The sequence below is a fragment of the Erythrolamprus reginae genome, chromosome 1, assembly GCF_031021105.1.
Source record: "Erythrolamprus reginae isolate rEryReg1 chromosome 1, rEryReg1.hap1, whole genome shotgun sequence".
Lineage (NCBI taxonomy): Eukaryota > Metazoa > Chordata > Lepidosauria > Squamata > Dipsadidae > Erythrolamprus > Erythrolamprus reginae.
Genome location: NC_091950.1, coordinates 311,533,059 through 311,553,171, shown reverse-complemented (window position 1 = coordinate 311,553,171; position 20,113 = coordinate 311,533,059). Strand labels below are relative to the sequence as shown.

The 20,113-nt window shown below is 41.0% G+C and overlaps 1 protein-coding gene across 1 annotated transcript; it reads left to right on the top strand.

Annotated features, from left to right (window-relative positions):
* The first annotated feature begins 13,404 nt into the window (after window positions 1–13,404).
* CCN2 (cellular communication network factor 2) lies at window positions 13,405–18,353 on the top strand. Its single transcript, XM_070733531.1, is given in 8 exon segments — window positions 13,405–13,482; window positions 13,484–13,564; window positions 13,566–13,701; window positions 13,704–13,777; window positions 13,888–14,107; window positions 15,283–15,540; window positions 15,693–15,904; window positions 16,879–18,353. Coding segments are annotated over 8 exon segments (1,341 nt in total). The 5' UTR covers window positions 13,405–13,419; the 3' UTR covers window positions 17,176–18,353.
* Window positions 18,354–20,113: the final 1,760 nt, after the last annotated feature.

Genomic DNA, 20,113 nt, shown 5'->3' with positions numbered 1-20,113 from the left:
CCAACATTTCAATTATCTAGCTCAGAAGTGTCCAAACTTGGCAACTTTTAAGATTTGTCAACTTCAACTGCCAGAATTTCTCAGCCAACATGAATATAAAAATATTGCAGTCATTTGATCGGTGGTTAATGATTTCATCCATCTGCTTCAAGGCAAGCAGTCAAACAATTACTTCATCATTTGTCAATGCTCATTTGGTCTTCCCATCCAGGTTTGGCTCATGGTCACAGATGCTTTAAACTGCATTGCTTTCAGTGTCCTCAATTCAGTCATTTCTGGTTCGATGATGTATGTTAATACAAACTATCCTTCCCTCTGCAACTATTTCCTACCATATTTGGGGATTTTAAAGCATCGTTCTATTTACCTGGTTGCGTTTTCATTTTCGTAAGCATGTTGTACATAGTTTAGTGTGTCCGTTATTGACTCAGAAGTGGGTAAATGAAGCCTTTTCTTGCAGGTATCCAAGTAAATACAGGTTTTGGAAAGACTCATGAATTTAGAAATGTGTATTACCTACCATAGCAGCGTTTTACTGGATTTTTACAAAAGAGGACTTTTTCCATTAAGGAAAACTCATAGGGAAAAATATCATTGTGGTGTCGGAAAGAAGCTGTGCCCGTACAGTATTATGTTTTAATAAAAAAAGGAACCAGCTAGGTGGCAAGTTTAATTCATTGCAAACTTCTCCATGGAAGGTCCCTTTGATTGGAAATAGTGGCAAACAGCACTGATATTACAGGGCAGTATCTTTTAAAAGGCCTGAATACTAACCCTATATTCTGTACCTCAAAATTCTCTATTGAGCCACGTAATAAATACAGGTAGGACTCAACTTAGTACCACAATTGAACCCAAAACTTTTCTTGCTAAATGAGACAGTTGCTAAATGGGTTTTGCCCATTGTTACAATCTTAAGTGAATTGTGAGTGTTTTTAAATTTGTTAACGCAGCTGTTAAGTGAACCTGGCTTTTCCCATTGACTTTGCTTGACAAAGAGCAAAAAGTGATTTAATTTAATTAAATTTATTGAATTTATAGGTTGCCCAACTCCTGTTGGACTCTGGGCAGCGTACAGCAAATAAAACAATATAAAAACAATTTTAAAACTCCTGTAATCAAAACATTCATCACTACTAGAGCAGAGCTTTGGTGTTATTGCTCAACGACCCCAGGCCTGCCAGCAGAGCCAAGTTTCTGAAGCTTAACAGAAAGTCAGGAGAGTGGAGGCAGTACAGATCTCTGGGGTAAGTTGGTTCCAGAAAGCCGGAGCCACCACAGAGAAGGCCCTTCCACATGGTCCCACCAGTTGGCATTGTTTGGCCGACGGAACCCAGAGGAGGCCAATCCTGTGGACTCTAATCGGCCACTGGGAAGTGTGAGGCAGAAGACCATACAGCAAATAGGCTGGCCCTAAACCATGTAGGGCTTTATAGGTGATAACCAACCTTAAATTGCATCCGGAGACCGACTGGAAGTCAGTGTAGCTCACAGAGTGTTGCAGTTATGTGGGTGTATCTAGGCACACCCACAACAGCTAGTGCAGCTGCATTCTGGACTAATTGTAGTCTCTGAATGCTCTTTAAGAGCGCATCTACATGAAGGGTTACATGATCCAGGGACACTGCAACCATCATAAATATATGACCATTGCCAAGCATCCAAATTTTGATCACGTGTCCTTGGGCATGCTGCAATGGTGGTTTGTGTGACAGACGATCATAAGTTGTAACTTTGAATGGTCACTAAATGAGGCGTTGTAAATCAGGATCTACCTGTCTGCATTTGCAAGCCACCTTTCTCAATAAAAATCCCTTGTCTTTAAAGTAGAAGCTCTCGGAGCTCAACCTGTCCACCACTCTCTCATCAATTGCTTAAGAAAAGGAATTACTAATTGGATCCAGACCCAGTTTCAAGCAAAGGATCCAAGGGCTAATTGGAACAAGCACCCTACCCTCTAATTCTTTGGAAGAGCCTTCTGATGAAATCCACATTTCTAAGATCAGAAGGCAAAGCAGCTTCCCTGGGTATTGGATCAAGTTGCAGGGCCAGCCCAAATCCGAGAGGGGGAAAAGAGGCGGCAAGCCTTTGGCATCAGATTTGGATGTCATTAAAGGGCAACTCATTGTTAGTTATTGCATTTGTTATTACTATGTTTCTACTGCCAGGTGTGGGGAAATGCAGATGTGGGATTTTCTGCCTCATTTGCCAAAATAACTTGGCTGGATTTTGGTGGAACTATATTTCCCAATTTGTAGACGGGGCTGGCTTTGTAGGCCAATTTGATCATCAGCCAATTTTTTGTTTTTTGTTTTGTTTTTTAAATGGACCTGTGCTGTTATAATTCTGCCTTCTCTTCTCCCAAGATTTATCTATCTATCTATCTATCTATCTATCTATCTATCTATCTATCTATCTATCTATCTATCTATCTATCTATCATCTATCTACCTACCTACCCACCTACCTATAATCTATCTACCTACCTACCTACCTACATCTATCTATCTACCTGCCTATCTATCTACCTACCTACCTATCATCTATCCATCTACCTACCTACCTACCTACCTATCTATCTATCTATCCATCTATTTTGTCCAATACACAATAATACACAATGAAGGTTATAGAGGATATAGTAGAGAAGAAATATGAGATATAGGAAAGACTATAAGACAGGGGACGGAAGGCACTCTAGTGCGCTTATGTAAGCCCCTTACTGACCTCTTAGGAATCTGGAGAGGTCAACCGTGGATAGTCTAAGGATAAAATGTTGGGGGTTTTGCAAGCAAACTGTTCTTCCTCCAGGCAACTCAGCTGTCCGATTTGGAGAAGAGAAGGCAAAACCCAGGCTAGAGGCCTAAGGAACATTGTTTTCAAACTCAAGAGCACGTAGAAGAGCCCTGCCCTATTTTAAACATAAGACAATCTCTCTGACTGGCCCCAGGCAAGTGGTGTCTTCAGACGTTTCAGGCCACACCAGGACAAAGGATGTACTCAGAGGTCTGGCTTGCAACTTCTCTGATGCAAAAGTGTAGCCTTAAAGCAGTTGCACTTAATATCCACTTCTGAAGCCCCTCCCCAATTTGCTACTTAATTGTTGCTTTTTAACTAAGGGAGAAAGGAAAATATTACCACATACATGGGAAAGTAGGCAAAAGAACTGCATCTCATTAGTTTGATTGAAATGAAATATAACCCAAATCAAATGTGGAACTGGCTAGAGTCTAGGCCTAGTTGCTGCTCATCCCAATTTTTCAAGGCGGTTCCAGGTTTTCTACGTAAAAACTAACTGTGGACTTTTGCCAGGAAAAAAGATTGACATTGTCCTTAAAGGCCCTGGGGACATATTTACATATTTAATGATAGTTAAGAGTCTTATTCATTTCTGGGTGGAAGTTAAATAAAGTCCTATGTGCCTTGGCATTGAAATACAGTTGTATGTGTCCAGTGTACATATGCATATACTGCCATCATCGCTTAATGCAGTGTTTCCCAACCTTGGCAACTTAAAGATATCTGGACTTCAACTCCCAGAATTCCCCAGCCAGCATTCGCTGGCTGGGGAATTCTGGGAATTGAAGTCCAAATATCTTCAAGTTGCCAAGGTTGGGAAACACTGCCTTAATGGTCTCTCAAATGAATGAGAGGGAAGAATCTCTGAGTTATGCTTTTAATTACAGTCCCCCATATTATGGAATGTCTCTAGTTCTCTCACGGCTGGTCTTTCAGAAGTTGATAAAACAAAACTATTCTGGAGCGCGGTGAATTTTTTGTTTTTATCTTGACTTCAGTTTTTCTTAACAGTGTGTTATGCATTTTTATTAAACTAATATAAGTTTATTTCTAGTTCCAAGAGCCCAAAACGTGAATAAACAAATGAATAAAGAAACAAACCTGAAGAGTATTTATCTCTATTTTTTCCCCCAGCATATAAGCCACCTCAATAGCTCAAGTGATTCTAGGCCAGTGATGGTGAACCTTTTTTTCCTCGGGGGCTAAAACAGCTCCCCACCACCACCAATGGAGGCCGGAAACGGCCTGTTTCCCAACTTCAGGTGGGGCCAGTAGACTTGTGTTTAGCAGATGCTTCCCTGGAGCCAAAGGAGGGTAAAAACACCCTCCCCCATCCCCCCATGCTCTCTGGGAGCCAAAAACACCCTCCCAGAGCCTCTGTGTGAGCCAAAAATCATCTGGCTGGCACAGACATGCACATTGGAGCTGAGTTAGGGCAATGGCTCATGTGCCAGCAGATATGGCTCCACATGCCACCTGTGGCACCCATGCCATAGGTTCACCTCACTGCTCTAGGCAGTGCATAAGATTAAAACAACAAAACAAGGAGTAAAGCAGTAATAAACAACAAAAACAATTCACTATAGTAACTTGTCAAGAAAGGAATACTGGGTTCATTACCCAGAGACTGTCATTCCAATTCTTTTGCCAGTGAATTTTACCTGTGTGCTTATACCAGGGGTGAAATCCAGCAGGTTCTAACAGGTTCTGGAGAACCGGTAGTGGACATTTTGAGTAGTTTGGAGAACTGGAAAATACCACCTCTGGCTGGCCCCAGAGTTGGGTGGGGATAGAGATTTTTGCAATATCCTTCCCCCAGGAATGGGGATTTTGCAGTATCCTTCCCCCACCACACCCACAGAACTGGTAATAAAAAAAATGAATTTCACCACTAGCTTATACCTACAACCACCCAGTAGCAAATGGTAGTTTGCTAGTTGATTACCCAACACAAAATATCCCTGGGTTAGTTTCCAAAAGTTAAAAAACAGCCTTATTTGGTTAAGCCAAGATATAGCTGTTGTCTTACAACTATTTGTTTAGCAATGGTTCGGTTGGGAGGGGGGGGAGTGATTTGCAAACAGTCCTTGCACTTACAACCGTTGCTGCAATCCCATGTGATTAAAATTTGAGCATCCAGAAATGAATAAGACTCTTAACTATCATTCTGAGTTGTAAATATGTCCCCAGGGCCTTTAAGGACAATGTCAATCTTTTTTCCTGGCAAAAGTCCACAGTTAGTTTTTACGTAGAAAACCTGAGTCTACGGAGAGGGGGTGCATACAAATCCAATAAGTAAGTAAGTAAGTAAGTAAGTAAATGAATAAATAAATAAGTAAGTAAGTAAGAAAATAAACAAACAAACAAGTTGGCAACTGGCATGCATTTATGATGATTGTAGCATCCCAGGGACACCACGTGACTGCCATTGCTGACCTTCCCAGCCAACTTCTGACAAGCAAAGTCAGTTTGGGAAGCCGGATTTGCTTCATGACTGCACGATTCGCTTATGGTAGGTGAGGAAGTCACTCCATGCTCTTGAGTTTGCAGTGATTCATTTAGCAATATGATAACAAAGGTCATAGAATTGGACACAAATCACTTGGCAACCACATTGTTTGGCAACCAAAATCCTGGTCCCAATTGTAGCCATATATTGAGGACAACCTGTGTTGGTTACATTCTTAAAAACAGGAATTCACTTCTAAGTTGTCCACTCATTTGCAATGCTTAGATTAGGGGCTATGGATGCCCTTTCTGGTGAAATCCCAGCTGTGAGCTGCTTAAGGGAAACAGGTCATTTTTATTTTATTTTTTGGAATGTTGCAAGTGTGGTGGATTGTGGATGGTCCCTAACAAAACTCCTCTGAGGAAGGGAGGTTAGTATGTAAAAATAGAGGCAGACAGGCAGAGAGACATAATGCCTCATTTCATTAAATAGCATCTTCTTTAAAAAAAAAAAAAGCTGTGGAACTATTGAGGGAAGGCAACATGTTTAAGGAGCAAAAAAATGGTAGGTGTGTTGCTTACGAAGAAGGATGAGTTCATACACAGTGGGAAAAACAGAGCACATATTCCGTGCTTCTGTCTCCTTTCAACATGCCAAGTATTTCAGAGCATGTTCCCTCCTCCCTACTTGTCTGTCTGTCTGTCTGTCTCTCTCTCTCTGTCTCTCAACAGAACGTAGTTATTAGGAAAAATATTCCAGTATGATTCAGTGGCCTAATTCTGCAAACCAAGCATTGTACAATACACAATTCTGGATGACCATATAATAAGAAATTCACGAAATAAACTTCTTTCCACAGAAAGAAAGTGTACCTAGCAGCGTTCCCCGTAAGCTGCGCGTGTGCCCCCCAAAATACCCCCACACACCCTTTTTCACGGGTGCGCGCTCCCCATTCCCCTGCCAGCCCGTGGGGGGGAGTCGCTGGCAGTAGAAGGGAAAGGAGCCGCGGCCGCCCCTGCCTCCCCACGGTGCCTCCGGCCCCCTCGGCCTTTTAGCGCTGCCCCCCGCCCACCCAATCCGCCCCCTCTGCTCCTCCACTGCCTCCTGCCTTGGGGCACGGTCACTCCCGCACCAGGAACGCACGCCCTGCCCGTCTCACAGTCCCTTTGCCGAGAGCACTTTCATCCCGGGCTCTCAGCAAGGGGGTTGCAGAAGAGGCGGGGCAGGCGTTCTCACAGCGGAGGCCGGCAAAGGTGATATTCAATGTCGGGGGCGCGCGGGTGGTTGCGCGTGCTCCCTATCCCCCTGCCAGCCCGCTTGGAACATTCAAAATAAGAAAAACCTTCGCCGGCGAACACTTTTCTTATTTTGAATGTTCCGGGCGGGCTGGCAGGGGGATGGGGAGCGCGCGCAACCACCCGCGTGCCAATTTTGGGTTTTTTTTATTATTAATTTATTTGAATAAAAAAGAAGGGATTTATTTATTTATTTATTTATTTATTATTTATTTATTTGTCTGTCTGTCTGTCTGTCTGTCTATCTATCTATCTATCTATCTATCTATCTATCTATCTATCTATCTATTTATTTATTTATTTATTTATTTATTTATTTATATGCCGACCAGTCCCAAGGGGACTGCCGCTCAGACACTATACTTTTCCGCCCACACTGAAAAAAAATTAGAGGGAACATTGGTACCTAGGTGTGTGGGGTCGAAGGAAACAGTTAAGCATCGGAAGTCTGCAAAGAAATTAGTAGAAAGTTTTCCACCATTGTTATTTCTAGAATCTTACGTCTTAAGATTCTGGAAAAAGGATACACTCAGCTTTGCTCCTAGCCGCCCCGAGTTCACGGAGAGGGGCGGCATACAAATCTAAATAATAAATAAATAAATAAATAACCCTTTGGGCTAACAACTACCCACCTCCTCTTCTCCCCTTCCCCCCTCTTGAATTCTCTATTCTCACTCATGGTAGGAGGTGACCCAAGTAGCACTAGATGTTGAGCAGGACGGGGTTGCCACTCCTGCTGCTACTGGTAAGCTGCATGCGCAGCTCTGCAGCTCTAGCACGTGCGCACATGTGTGCAAGCAAGCTTTTGCTTCTGTGCATGCAAAATATCATGAGGGGATGTGCACATGTGTGAGATTTTGGCCATTCTTTTTATTTATTCATTCAATTTATTTATTTATTCAATTTTTATGCCGCCTTTCTCCTTAGACTCAGGGCAGCTTACAAAATGTTAGCAATAGCACTTTTTAACAGAGCCAGCATATTGCCCCCACAATCCGGGTCCTCATTTTACCATAGGGGAAGGTTTGGTAGGGAAGGTTTGCCTATTTGCCGATGATGACTCTAAAGTGTGCAACAGGGTTGATATTCCTGGAGGCGTCTGTAATATGGTAAATGATTTAGCTTTACTAGATAAATGGTCAAAGCAATGGAAACTGCAGTTTAATGTTTCCAAATGTAAAATAATGCACTTGGGGAAAAGGAATCCTCAATCTGAGTATTGTATTGGCAGTTCTGTGTTAGCAAAAACTTCAGAAGAGAAGGATTTAGGGGTAGTGTTTTCTGACAGTCTCAAAATGGGTGAGCAGTGTGGTCGGGCAGTAGGAAAAGCAAGTAAGATGCATGGCTGCATAGCTAGAGGTATAACAAGCAGGAAGAGGGAGATTGTGACCCCACTGTATAGAGCGCTGGTGAGACCACATTTGGAATACTATGTTCAGTTCTGGAGACCTTACCTACAAAAAGATATTGATAAAATTGAATGGGTCCAAACGCAGGCTACAAGAATGGTGGAAGGTCTTAGAAACATAGAAACATAGAAGTCTGACGGCAGAAAAAGACCTCAAGGTCCATCTAGTCTGCCCTTATACTATTTTCTGTATTTTATCTTAGGATGGATATATGTTTATCCCAGGCATGTTTAAATTCAGTTACTGTGGATTTATCTACCACAACTGCTGGAAGTTTGTTCCAAGGATCTACTACTCTTTCAGTAAAATAATATTTTCTCATGTTGCTTTTGATCTTTCCCCCAACTAACTTCAGATTGTGTCCCCTTGTTCTTGTGTTCACTTTCCTATTAAAAACACTTCCCTCCTGGACCTTATTTAACCCTTTAATTTATTTAAATGTTTCGATCATGTCCCCCCTTTTCCTTCTGTCCTCCAGACTATACAGATTGAGTTCATTAAGTCTTTCCTGATACGTTTTATGCTTAAGACCTTCCACCATTCTTGTAGCCCGTCTTTGGACCCGTTCAATTTTGTCAATATCTTTTTGTAGGTGAGGTCTCCAGAACTGAACACAGTATTCCAAATGTGGTCTCACCATCATTCTATATAGTGGGATCATAATCTCCCTCTTCCTGCTTGTTATACCTCTAGCTATGCAGCCAAGCATCCTACTTGCTTTCCCTACCGCCTGACTGCACTGTTCACCCATTTTGAGACTGTCAGAAATCACTACCCCTAAATCCTTTTCTTTTGAAGTATTTGCCAACACTGAACTGCCAATACAATACTCAGATTGAGGATTCCTTTTCCCCAAGTGCATTATTTTACATTTGGAAACATTAAACTGCAGTTTCCATTGCTTAGACCATTTATCTAGTAAAGCTAAATCATTTACCATATTACAGACGCCTCCAGGAATATCAACCCTATTGCACACTTTAGAGTCATCGGCAAATAGGCAAACTTTCCCCACCAAACCTTCCCCTATGTCACTCACAAATATATTAAAAAGAATAGGACCCAGAACAGATCCTTGTGGCACACCGCTTGTAACCTGACTCTGCTCAGAATACTCGCCATTAACAATAACTCTCTGATGTCTACGCTTCAGCCAGCTGAAAATCCATTGAACTATCCAGGGATTAAGTCCAATCTTCACTAATTTATCTATCAGCCGATGTCTTAGAAGAACTTGAACGATTAAAGATAAATAAGGCAATGGGTCCAGATGGCATCCACCCCAGAGTTCTTAAAGAACTCAGATCTGTCATTACTACCCCCCTGACTGATTTGTTTAACCAATCCTTGTTAACAGGAGAAGTTCCTGAGGATTGGAGAATGGCCAGTGTTGTGCCTATTCACAAGAAGGGCAGTAGAGAAGAAGCTGGTAACTACAGGCCAGTTAGCTTGACATCAGTTGTAGTTAAAATGATGGAGACTCTACTCAAAAAGAGGATAAATCAGCACCTAAAAAACAATAACTTATTGGACCCAAATCAGCATGGCTTTACTGAAGGCAAATCATGTCAGACTAATCTCATTGATTTCTTTGACTATGTCACAAAGGTGTTGGATGAAGGTGGTGCCGTGGATATTGCCTACCTGGACTTCAGCAAAGCCTTTGATATGGTTCCACATAAAGAGCTGATAGATAAATTAGTGAAGATTGGACTTAATCCCTGGATAGTTCAATGGATTTGCAGCTGGCTGAAGCATAGATATCAGAGAGTTATTGTTAATGGCGAGTATTCTGAGCAGAGTCAGGTTACAAGCGGTGTGCCACAGGGGTCTGTTCTGGGTCCTATTCTTTTTAATATGTTTGTGAGTGACATAGGGGAAGGTTTGGTAGGGAAAGTTTGCCTATTTGCCGATGACTCTAAAGTGTGCAATAGGGTTGATATTCCTGGAGGGGTCTGTAATATGGTAAATGATTTAGCTTTACTAGATAAATGGTCAAAGCAATGGAAACTGCAGTTTAATGTTTCCAAATGTAAAATAATGCACTTGGGGAAAAGGAATCCTCAGTCTGAGTATTGTATTGGCAGTTCTGTGTTAGCAAATACTTCAAAAGAAAAGGATTTAGGGGTAATGATTTCTGACAGTCTCAAAATGGGTGAACAGTGCAGTCAGGCGGTAGGGAAAGCAAGTAGGATGCTTGGCTGCATAGCTAGAGGTATAACAAGCAGGAAGAGGGAGATTATGATCCCGCTATATAGAATGCTGGTGAGACCACATTTGGAATACTGTGTTCAGTTCTGGAGACCTCACCTACAAAAAGATATTGACAAAATTGAACGGGTCCAAAGACGGGCTACAAGAATGGTGGAAGGTCTTAAGCATAAAACGTATCAGGAAAGACTTAATGAACTCAATCTGTATAGTCTGGAGGACAGAAGGAAAAGGGTGGACATGATAGAAACATTTAAATATGTTAAAGGGTTAAATAAGGTTCAGGAGGGAAGTGTTTTTAATAGGAAAGTGAACACAAGAACAAGGGGACACAATCTGAAGTTAGTTGGGGGAAAGATCAGAAGCAACATGAGAAAATATCATTTTACTGAAAGAGTAGTAGATCCTTGGAACAAACTTCCAGCAGACGTGGTTGGTAAATTCACAGTAACTGAATTTAAACATGCCTGGATAAACATATATCTATCCTAAGATAAAATACAAAAAATAGTATAAGGGCAGACTAGATGGACCATGAGGTCTTTTTCTGCCGTCAGCATCAGTCTTCTATGTTTCTATGTTTTTATGTTACCCACCTTGGAAGGATGGAATGCATGCGCAGGAGCAAAACATTGCCAAAATCTCGCACATGTGCGTGTCCCCTCATGAGATTTTGCTACCTGCGCATGCACAGAATCAAAATCTTACTTGGATGTGCATCCACACATGCCGGAGACACAGAAGTGCACACACAGCTCAAATTTTGCTACTGGTACAATGGCGTCAACTGTATCCATAGGAGCCCGCTGCTGGTGTTGAGGGTGGTGATGACAAAGGCCATCTTCATCCATGAAAACAGCATCATTTACTTCACCAGGAAGGAAAAATACAAGCAGTGATTCTAAACCCAATTTATTATCTCCAAGCGATGTTGTTTAAGAGCCTGTTGGATATGACTACATGATTTCTGCAGTCCAACTAGTGTAACTATTCTTTAAAGTGTTTGAGGAATGTTAGAGAATGGACAAGATATAGAGAATGTAAACTCATCGTGCATTGTAAAAGTCTGACCAACTTTAGTCTGCAATACTTTCCAACGATTCAGTTGCCATATCTGGTGTGGGTGGGTGTGAATGAGAGGGAGGGAGCGAGGGAGGAGGGGAAAGAGAGAGACAGAATAATAAATATTGCACAGAAATATTTGAAAAACCTCTTTCTCATCATTATGGGTGGTATGTGTCTTCCTCAACTCCAGGCCTTGGAATCTGATAGTTCTGTGCAGCATCTTAGCTGTTCCAAGCACTGCATTCTTCTGGTTGCTGGGATCTGTTGGAGCCACGCTTCCAGCTTAGAAATTACAGTGTGTGTATTGCAGTATTGCAGGCTAACTTTGCATTTCCACTGCCAAGAGTTCAAACCTGACTGGCTCAAGGTTGATTCCTTCCATCTTTTCGGCATACAAATCTGATTAAACTTAAACTTTTCAAGAGTGGTCAAATGAGATGGTTGGGGGCAATATGCTGAATCTATAAACCACTAGAGGGGGCTGTAAAGAACTGTGAAGTGATATATAAATCTAAGTGCTATTATTATTGTAGAGTAGAACAGAATAGAATAGAATTTTTATTGGCCAACTGTGGTGGGAAACACAAGGAATTTGTCTTTAGTGCATGTGCTCTCAGTGTACATAAAAGAAAAGTTCATCAAGAATCATAAGGTACAACACTTAATGATAGTCTGGGTACAAATAAGCAATAAAGATAGGTGGGGATGAGGTTACAGAGAGGTGCTCCTTATAGAAATGTTCTTTAATTCTTAGCAGATGGTCTTGTGAGAATGAAATCTGTAGAGTCACAGGGAATAATAAAAAAAATAAAGAAACCATTTGAGAGCATTTCACCGAGGCAGCCGTCATCAGCACCATTTTGGAAATCAATTGTTATATAAAAATTGTTGATATGTATGAATCTAATCTTTCCACTGAGAAGCTCTTCCTCCAGATACAGTTTACACTGAGAGCTACAGTGTTTTATTTATTTTTATTTTGTCAAGTACGTATTGGTTGTATACATAGATATAACGCTGTTTATATACAGAAGCAATTGCCTTCAAGTCAAACAGTATATACAAGATTACAGTATTAGGTCCAAGATTGGATTACTGGGGGGGGGAGTGTTTTTAGCATATTAAAAGCAGTAATGAGCAGGAAATCTTGTAGTTGGTCTTGTGTATTATAATTTTGTGGAGTATAATTGGAAAAGTTGATGTGATATTTTCTAATATATTCATTTATTTTACATTTTTCCATCAACCTGGAAAAGGACTCCAATTTTATAACAGATTCCACGGACAGTTGGGGGGGGATCTGTTGTGGCCTCTCCACGTCTCGCCCAGCTGGTCATGGATCCTGAGGATCGAGAGACGGGTGTGTGCTGATACCCAAAATCTATTGGGGGAGGCTATTTCTAGGAGCCAAGATGGTGCAGTGGTTAGAGTGCAGTACTGCAGGCTACTTCAGCTGACTGCTAGCTGTAGTTTGGAGGTTCAAATCTCACCAGGCTCAAGGTTGACTCAGCCTTAAAATGAATACCCAGGTTGTTGGGCGCAATATGCTGATTCTGTAAGCCACTTAGAGAGGGCTGTTAAGCAGTATGAATCGGTATAGAAGTCTAAAGTGCTACTGCTATTTCTTGGGGGGGGGGGGTCATTGCTGGGACAGAACAGGAATCCTCTGAGGTTAAACAGAGAAATCCCTCCTTTTTAAAATGCCTCTTCAGAATGGATAAATTGTTCACATGAAATCTTTGGTATTTTAATAGAGATCATATACACTTTCAATAAATCATTGAACTCCTTTCACTCCCCCCTCCCCAAAACTGGGATTTTAGTGGATTTTATGCCTTTTGAAAGTTAAGACTGATAGATGCCAGTGGCGGAGGGGCTGAATTTCTGAGGAATTCTGGTTCAGCCTTTTGAAGTGTATGTGTGGGGTGGGGGGGGGAGAATAAAGATTCCAAAAGGAGACATATTTTTAACTTCTATAAATCAGGATTGCGGTGATTGGGAAGAATCTAAAGCTGGAAGCAGGGAGGGAAAGCTTCTCTCTCTCTCTCTCTCCTCATCCAAGTCCCCCTCCCCAGTGGAAAACACAAACGCCTTTTTTGTGCGCCAGCTTTTTCAGACGGGAGGAATGCGGAGATGTCAAGGGGTCAGGCTCAATCCGGTGTGACTTGACGAGGCAGGAAGGTGGAGAGGAATGCGAGGAATGTCGCTGTTTGTGTGGGACTCCATTCAGCCGATTGGCGAGTCCTGGGCGCCTCGAAGAGTATAAAAGCAGCGCCGCTGCCTGCTGGAAACTCAGACCTCACCAGAGCGCGCTTTCTAAAAGCAGAGAGAGAAACAAAAAGGGAGAGAAAGCCGCACTTTTCCTCGCGATCTAATCGAAGGAAGATCTGCCCTCGCCCACCAGCAACATTTAAAAAACCAAAGGATCTCACCTGGACAAGGCGATCCCAAAACAGCCAGCAACTCCCCGTGCGTAAAAGTTGCGAGCAAAAAGGAAGATGGAAGCGCGCAGCCTCGCCTGGGTTTTCCTCGCCGCTCTATTCAGCTGGGTAAGTTGTTATTTTCTGAGACGGATTGTCTGCCTCTCCTCTTTCTTTACTCACCGAACCCACCTGATGGGGCGTTTATTTGACCTTTCTGTCTCCTTCTCTCTCTCCAGGAAGCGGCCGGCCAAGAGTGCAGCGCGAAGTGCCAGTGCGCCTCCTCGCCCCCCGAGTGCCCACCCGGGGTGAGCCTGGTCCTGGACGGCTGCGGGTGCTGCCGCGTTTGCGCCAAGCAGCTGGGCGACCTTTGCACTGAGCGGGATCCTTGCGATCCTCACAAGGGGCTCTTCTGCGACTTCGGCTCCCCGGACAACCGCAAAATCGGAGTATGCACCGGTGAGTAAAGTTGCTTTTCGTTTTTTGCTTGCCGGCGCTATCTTTGGGAGTCGGCAGTGTAAGAAAATGCTGAAACGGTTGGCTTTTTTCCCCTCTAGGCAATGTTTCTCGATCTCATCAGTTTTAAGTTTGATTTAAAATTGAAATTAATAAATTGAACTAAATACGATGAGTGGACTTCAAGTCCCAGAATTCCCTAGTAGGGAAGCCTGCCTGGCTTAAAAAGTTGGCTGGAATTGACAAACGCTCTTTTATGGCTATGCAAAGCGGTCCTGTTCTGAGAGCTTTCTTTACTTTTTTATGGTTCAGGTATATTTCGTAAAAAAAAATACTGAGTCTGATTGGATAGTTTTCTCCCAAAGGCTTCTAGGAATGTTTAGGTGTATTTACAATGGTGTATATACTGTACAATGTTTACAACTACAGTGATGTTTAGGACTACAATGATGTACAATGGTAGGTACAGTGGTGCATAAGTCCTTCTGGAGTTGGGCAGTATATAAATATGTTTAATTAATAAATAAGCACACCACTGTTCCTACCATCCCTATCCTATTGCACTCTTTTTTGTTACTTTTTTACTTATGTTTATACAAACTACTACTATCCTATACGTGTTTGGCAAATAAATAAAATAAATAAATAAATTTCCCAGAATTCTAGTTACAATTTCTGAGAATCTGACTTACAGTCATTCGTACATACCTGATGACATCCATCACAACTTTGGCAACTTTGGCAACTTTTAAGTCGTGTGGACTTCAACTCCCAGAATTCCTCAGCCAGCAAGAGGAATTCTGGGAGTTGAAGTCCACAAGTCTTATAAGAGGTCTTCCAACCTTGGCAACTTTATTAGAATAAAGTTCCAAGATGTTCTATTCGAACTTTTTTAAATACTGTACTTTTTAAAAATACAGTAGAATAGAAGTACTGTATTTAAAAAAAGTTGGAATAGAACATCTTCCCATAGTTTGGGAGGTTTCATAGAGCAGAGAAAGTTTTACCCAATGTTTACACTTCTACACTTGCCTGTTATTAAAGGCAGAGGACCTGAACATAAACAAACTCGAAATTGGTTCTGTTTAGCCCTTGTACAGTTCTAGATTTCCTGATATTTCCATGGCTGATGACCCATCACTGAGTATTAATGAGTGAATCCTGTTTTCTGTCTGTAGCAAAGGATGGTGCTCCGTGTATATTTGGAGGCATGGTGTATCGGAGTGGTGAGTCCTTCCAGAGTAGCTGCAAATACCAGTGCACTTGCCTGGATGGAGCTGTAGGCTGCGTGCCTCTTTGTAGCATGGATGTTCGTCTCCCCAGTCCTGACTGCCCATACCCACGCAGAGTGAAGCTGCCAGGAAAATGCTGCGAAGAGTGGGTGTGTGATGAGCCCAAGGACAAAGAACGCACTGCAGTTGGACCTGCTCTTGCCGGTGAGCTGACTTTCCTTCATATTCCTTTGCGTTGTTGCTGTACTAGCTTCAACTACATAGACCACTTTGGTCATTCCATTGTCATAAGCACATTTACTCACTTTGATTCTTAATGTCCATCTTTAGCTAACTGTTTCTCCTGTGCTTTTCAGCCTACAGATTAGAAGATACCTATGGACCTGACCCATCCCTGATGCGCGCAAATTGTTTGGTCCAGACCACTGAATGGAGCGCCTGCTCAAAAACTTGTGGAATGGGAATCTCAACCAGGGTTACCAATGACAATGCCCACTGCAGGCTGGAGAAGCAAAGCAGACTTTGCATGGTGAGACCATGCGAGGTAGATCTTGAGGAGAGCATCAAGGTAAATGATTGTCCATTTCTGCTGTGTGCTCCTGTAAAAATGTTTCATTACCTTATCCTACTTTGGAAAATCTCTAATACAAACTACCGTAGTTTTCAATAAGTTGTACAAAATTGTTCAACAAGTGAGGTCTACTCTTCTCAAAGTGCTGAATTCCTCTTTTTCCTGCTCATCTGTTTCCCTGTATGCATAGCCCATATCAAGTTGATCTGGAGAACTTCCTCTTGTAGGATTATAGCGCTATATGTATTTTTCCAAATTATGAAGTTTTCTAAGCCTTGTTAATGCTGTAATTCCTTTTTTGTTTTGGTAGTGATGTGAAATATAAGTGTAAATAATCAACAAAAATCCTTGTAGTTCAGTTTTGGATTATTATGATTATTATTGCTATACTGTATATAGAAAGAGCAACAGTTTCAATGTCTATATAAACAGTGTGTTGTCTGGTTACAAGTTAGTTTGAGCAATAATCATCACAATAAGAAAATTAGACTCAAAGGATACGAGGCTAATTTAAGTATCTTTAGAGGGTGGGACAAATATGAGTTTGTCTGACCATGAGACTTATATAAGACTGGCAAAAGTATATCTATAGATTGAATGCTACATTTAGCCAAACATAGAACCCATTGATACCTATATTAAAGGTAAAGACAGTGATTTTCCCTGTCCAGTCGTGTCCAAATCTAGTAGATTTCAACTATGACTGGATCAGGGGTAGACAACTAATGCCTTTCAAGGATCTTAGGCTGTGTTTTCCATAATTATTTTGGTCATTATCCCATGCTTTTTGAAATTGATGATGTCCAAAACCTCTGGAGGTCCCCTGGCTGATCTCCAGTCCAGGATTTACCTTAAAAAGTTAAGAAATTAATAAAAAATGTAAACGCTGGAAATATCCCATGTGCTGGTGATCTGAATTGTTTATTTGATGTATCAATATAAGATTTTTTTTCCTTTCTTTCTTTCAACAGAAAGGTAAAAAATGCATCCGTACACCCAAGATCTCTAAGCCTATCCAATTTGAGCTGTCTGGCTGTACCAGTGTGAAGACCTACCGAGCCAAATTTTGTGGGGTCTGCACCGATGGGCGTTGTTGTACCCCCCACAGAACAGCCACTCTCCCTGTGGAATTCAAGTGCCCTGATGGTGAAGTCATCAAGAAGAGCATGATGTTTATCAAGACTTGTGCCTGCCACTATAACTGCCCTGGAGACAATGACATCTTTGAATCCGTCTACTACCGGAAGATGTATGGAGACATGGCATAAAGCCCCACGAGATTTTTTTTTTTTTTGAACTGGACCCTCGACTTGAACTGATAATGACATCTCATTTTGTTAAGCGTAATTCTATAGCACAAGTGATTTAAATGTCTGCTTTTTTTTTTATGACAAAATTGTTCCACCTTGGCCTTAAGGTCAAATTATCTACTGACCCCAAACATTGGTTTGAAGGAAGAAATAATAATAATAATAATAATAATATGAATATAATGTTGATGATAATGATGATGAAGAATAGTGAGAGATGAGACAGAATTCGTGTCTCAGAGTATGTTTGGGGAGAGGGATGAATAGAAGCTAGTTAAGGGACACAGGCAGTTTTCAGAAACATTTTCAAAATGTGGTGACATGTGTCCTAGTTAATTGTGCAATCAAAAAAAAAAAGACCCCTTAGCAAAGTTATTGGCACTGGTTTTTGTGACAGTAACAGCTGGACTGGACCTTTTTTATCCAGCAGGTGCTAAGTAATTATGTTATTTGAAAATGGCAATAATTCTGCCTTTGAAACTCTGATTCAGACGATTTGTTACAAAAAAAGAATCAGAATTTGACTGGACAGCTTGTGGCAATGGTTTGTTTGTCACGGGCAACATTTTTTTAAAAAAAAAAGATAGTGTAATAGTGTAAATACTGTATATGTTTATGTGTGTTTGTTTTATGTGTGTTTGTATGTGCATGTGTATATATATATATATATATATATATTGTACAGTTATCTAACTTAATTTAAATGTTGCATTTTTTGTTAATGCTTTGATACATCAGTGTTAGCCTCTCTCTTTTTTTATGATTCAAAGCTTGTCTTATCCACTGCATACATTCAGCTCATAAAATAGAGTCTGTAATGGTAGTTTTGTTGAACCTAGGAGGGGGGGAAATTAACTGAACTGATACTTTGATGAAGAAGATACATCAGTATCCTATCCAACCATTTCACCAAAGTAATAACAAAGAGAGGAAGGTACATTTCTCTCTGTCTGAATTAGTATTCTCTGAAACAAAACGAGTGCTCTCATATCTTTCCACCTGGGAACAATTTGTTACTTATAGATAGATAGAATTTTTTATTGGCCAAGTGTGATTTTATTGAGAAGTGTGACCAAAAGTTACATGTTTGCACCTTTTTAGAAAAAAAAATAAAGTATTTTATTTTTTTATATAAACTGAATTGTACCGACTTCTGATTTTGTTGAGTCTAATCATTTTGGGCTATGGGGTATGTTTATGCATCATTTCTTTGGTGCTTCACTGAGATATTTCTGTATGCTGGAATGACGTGAGTCATCTGAGCAGGAGAATGTTTTGATAGAATGACTCCCTGTGCACGCTCCCAATAGGAACACGACATGGTTCGACACTAAAAATAAGCATTACTTCGCCAACATGGCTATGAAAAGAATAAGGAAACTGTAGCCTCACATGTTTTTCTTCCCAATACAACACTCAGCATATTATTCAATTCATCAGTTGAAGGAGTTGTAATTCACAACTCCTTGCAGGTTTAATTGGACTGAAAGTTAAGCTGCTTTAACAAAATCATTCTGAAACTTGTCTGGGTGGCAAAATTCATGCACTCCATCTCCATAAATTATTTCTTAATCTCCATGGGTGTAATCAGCTTCTTGCCTAATGATGAATGTAAAGAGTTTGTCCTCTAGAATACACATGCAGATGCACAGTAGAAGTATTTTCAACTTCCTCTATTTTCAGAGAATAGAAAACAATACCAATAAACTAGTTACCACCTTCATCTAAGATTCTTTCCAGATGTTACTTTAATTGAAGCCAATTTAAATGGCAATTTCACTTTACCCAAGTGTAACCATTTTGCATTTAGTAGAGCTTATTTCTAAATAACCATGAATAAACTGTACTGCTGCTCACATTTACTTTGCTAGAAGTAATACTGGCATGGTCAAGGCTGATTAAATTGCAATTCTTTGCAGACAGATTTTGTTCTGTATTTCCCTCTGGCTCTAAGTGAACATGTTAACAGAAAGGGATGACTCCCCCCCCCCACACACACACACAGTAGACCAGTGTTTCCCAACCTTGGCAACTTGAATATATCTGGACTTCAACTTCCAGAATTCCCCAGCCAGCGAATGCTGGCTGGGGAATTCTGGGAGTTGAAGTCCAAATATCTTCAAGTTGCCAAGTTTGGGAAACACTGCAATAGACTAAACTTTATAACTTTCAGTTTACAGGGCCTTGTGTCCTAGCTGATGAAATTCATGAGCATCTAAGAATACTAGAAGTATTAGAAGAAACAACACTGACTGGCGAAGAATTACCAAAGAAAAATCAGGTAAATCAAATTCTCAGACAAGTGCAATAAAATCCCATAGTCTTTAAAGAAAATGTACAGTACATTAGCTTATTTTGTCGCAAAACTCATGTATTTTCTACAATATTCCACAGCATGATAAATATCCTTAGTTCCTTCATACTACTCATGTCAGACTATGGGGCATCGCTTTCTTAGAGGAAGATGATATATTTAGTGTGTAGTATATTTAAGCATCGACCACTGTGACAGTCCTGAAGATCCCAATTTAAAGATGGCTCCAGGATTCACCAGGATCTTTAACTGAGTTGTGCTCAATTTTCTATTCCTTGATAATTTCCTTGAAAAGCAACATTCAGGGGGACAATTCATAGATCACTGACTGTGATGAAATCCCATTGCTATGTTGATGTGGTCCCAAGAGGCAGACCTATTATAGGGAGCTGCAGCTCATTATAACTACTGAAGGAATTATTTAGGAGGCCAAAAACTGTATCTTTCAGACAGCCGCTAGTGGATGAAATTGAGAATAGGAATATGTGGTCTGCAAATTGCTAAATTTTCAGACCTTCAGTGCATTATTTATCCAAAGTCTGATTTGTACGTCATTGTGGTTGAAGCAAATGACATGGGTCA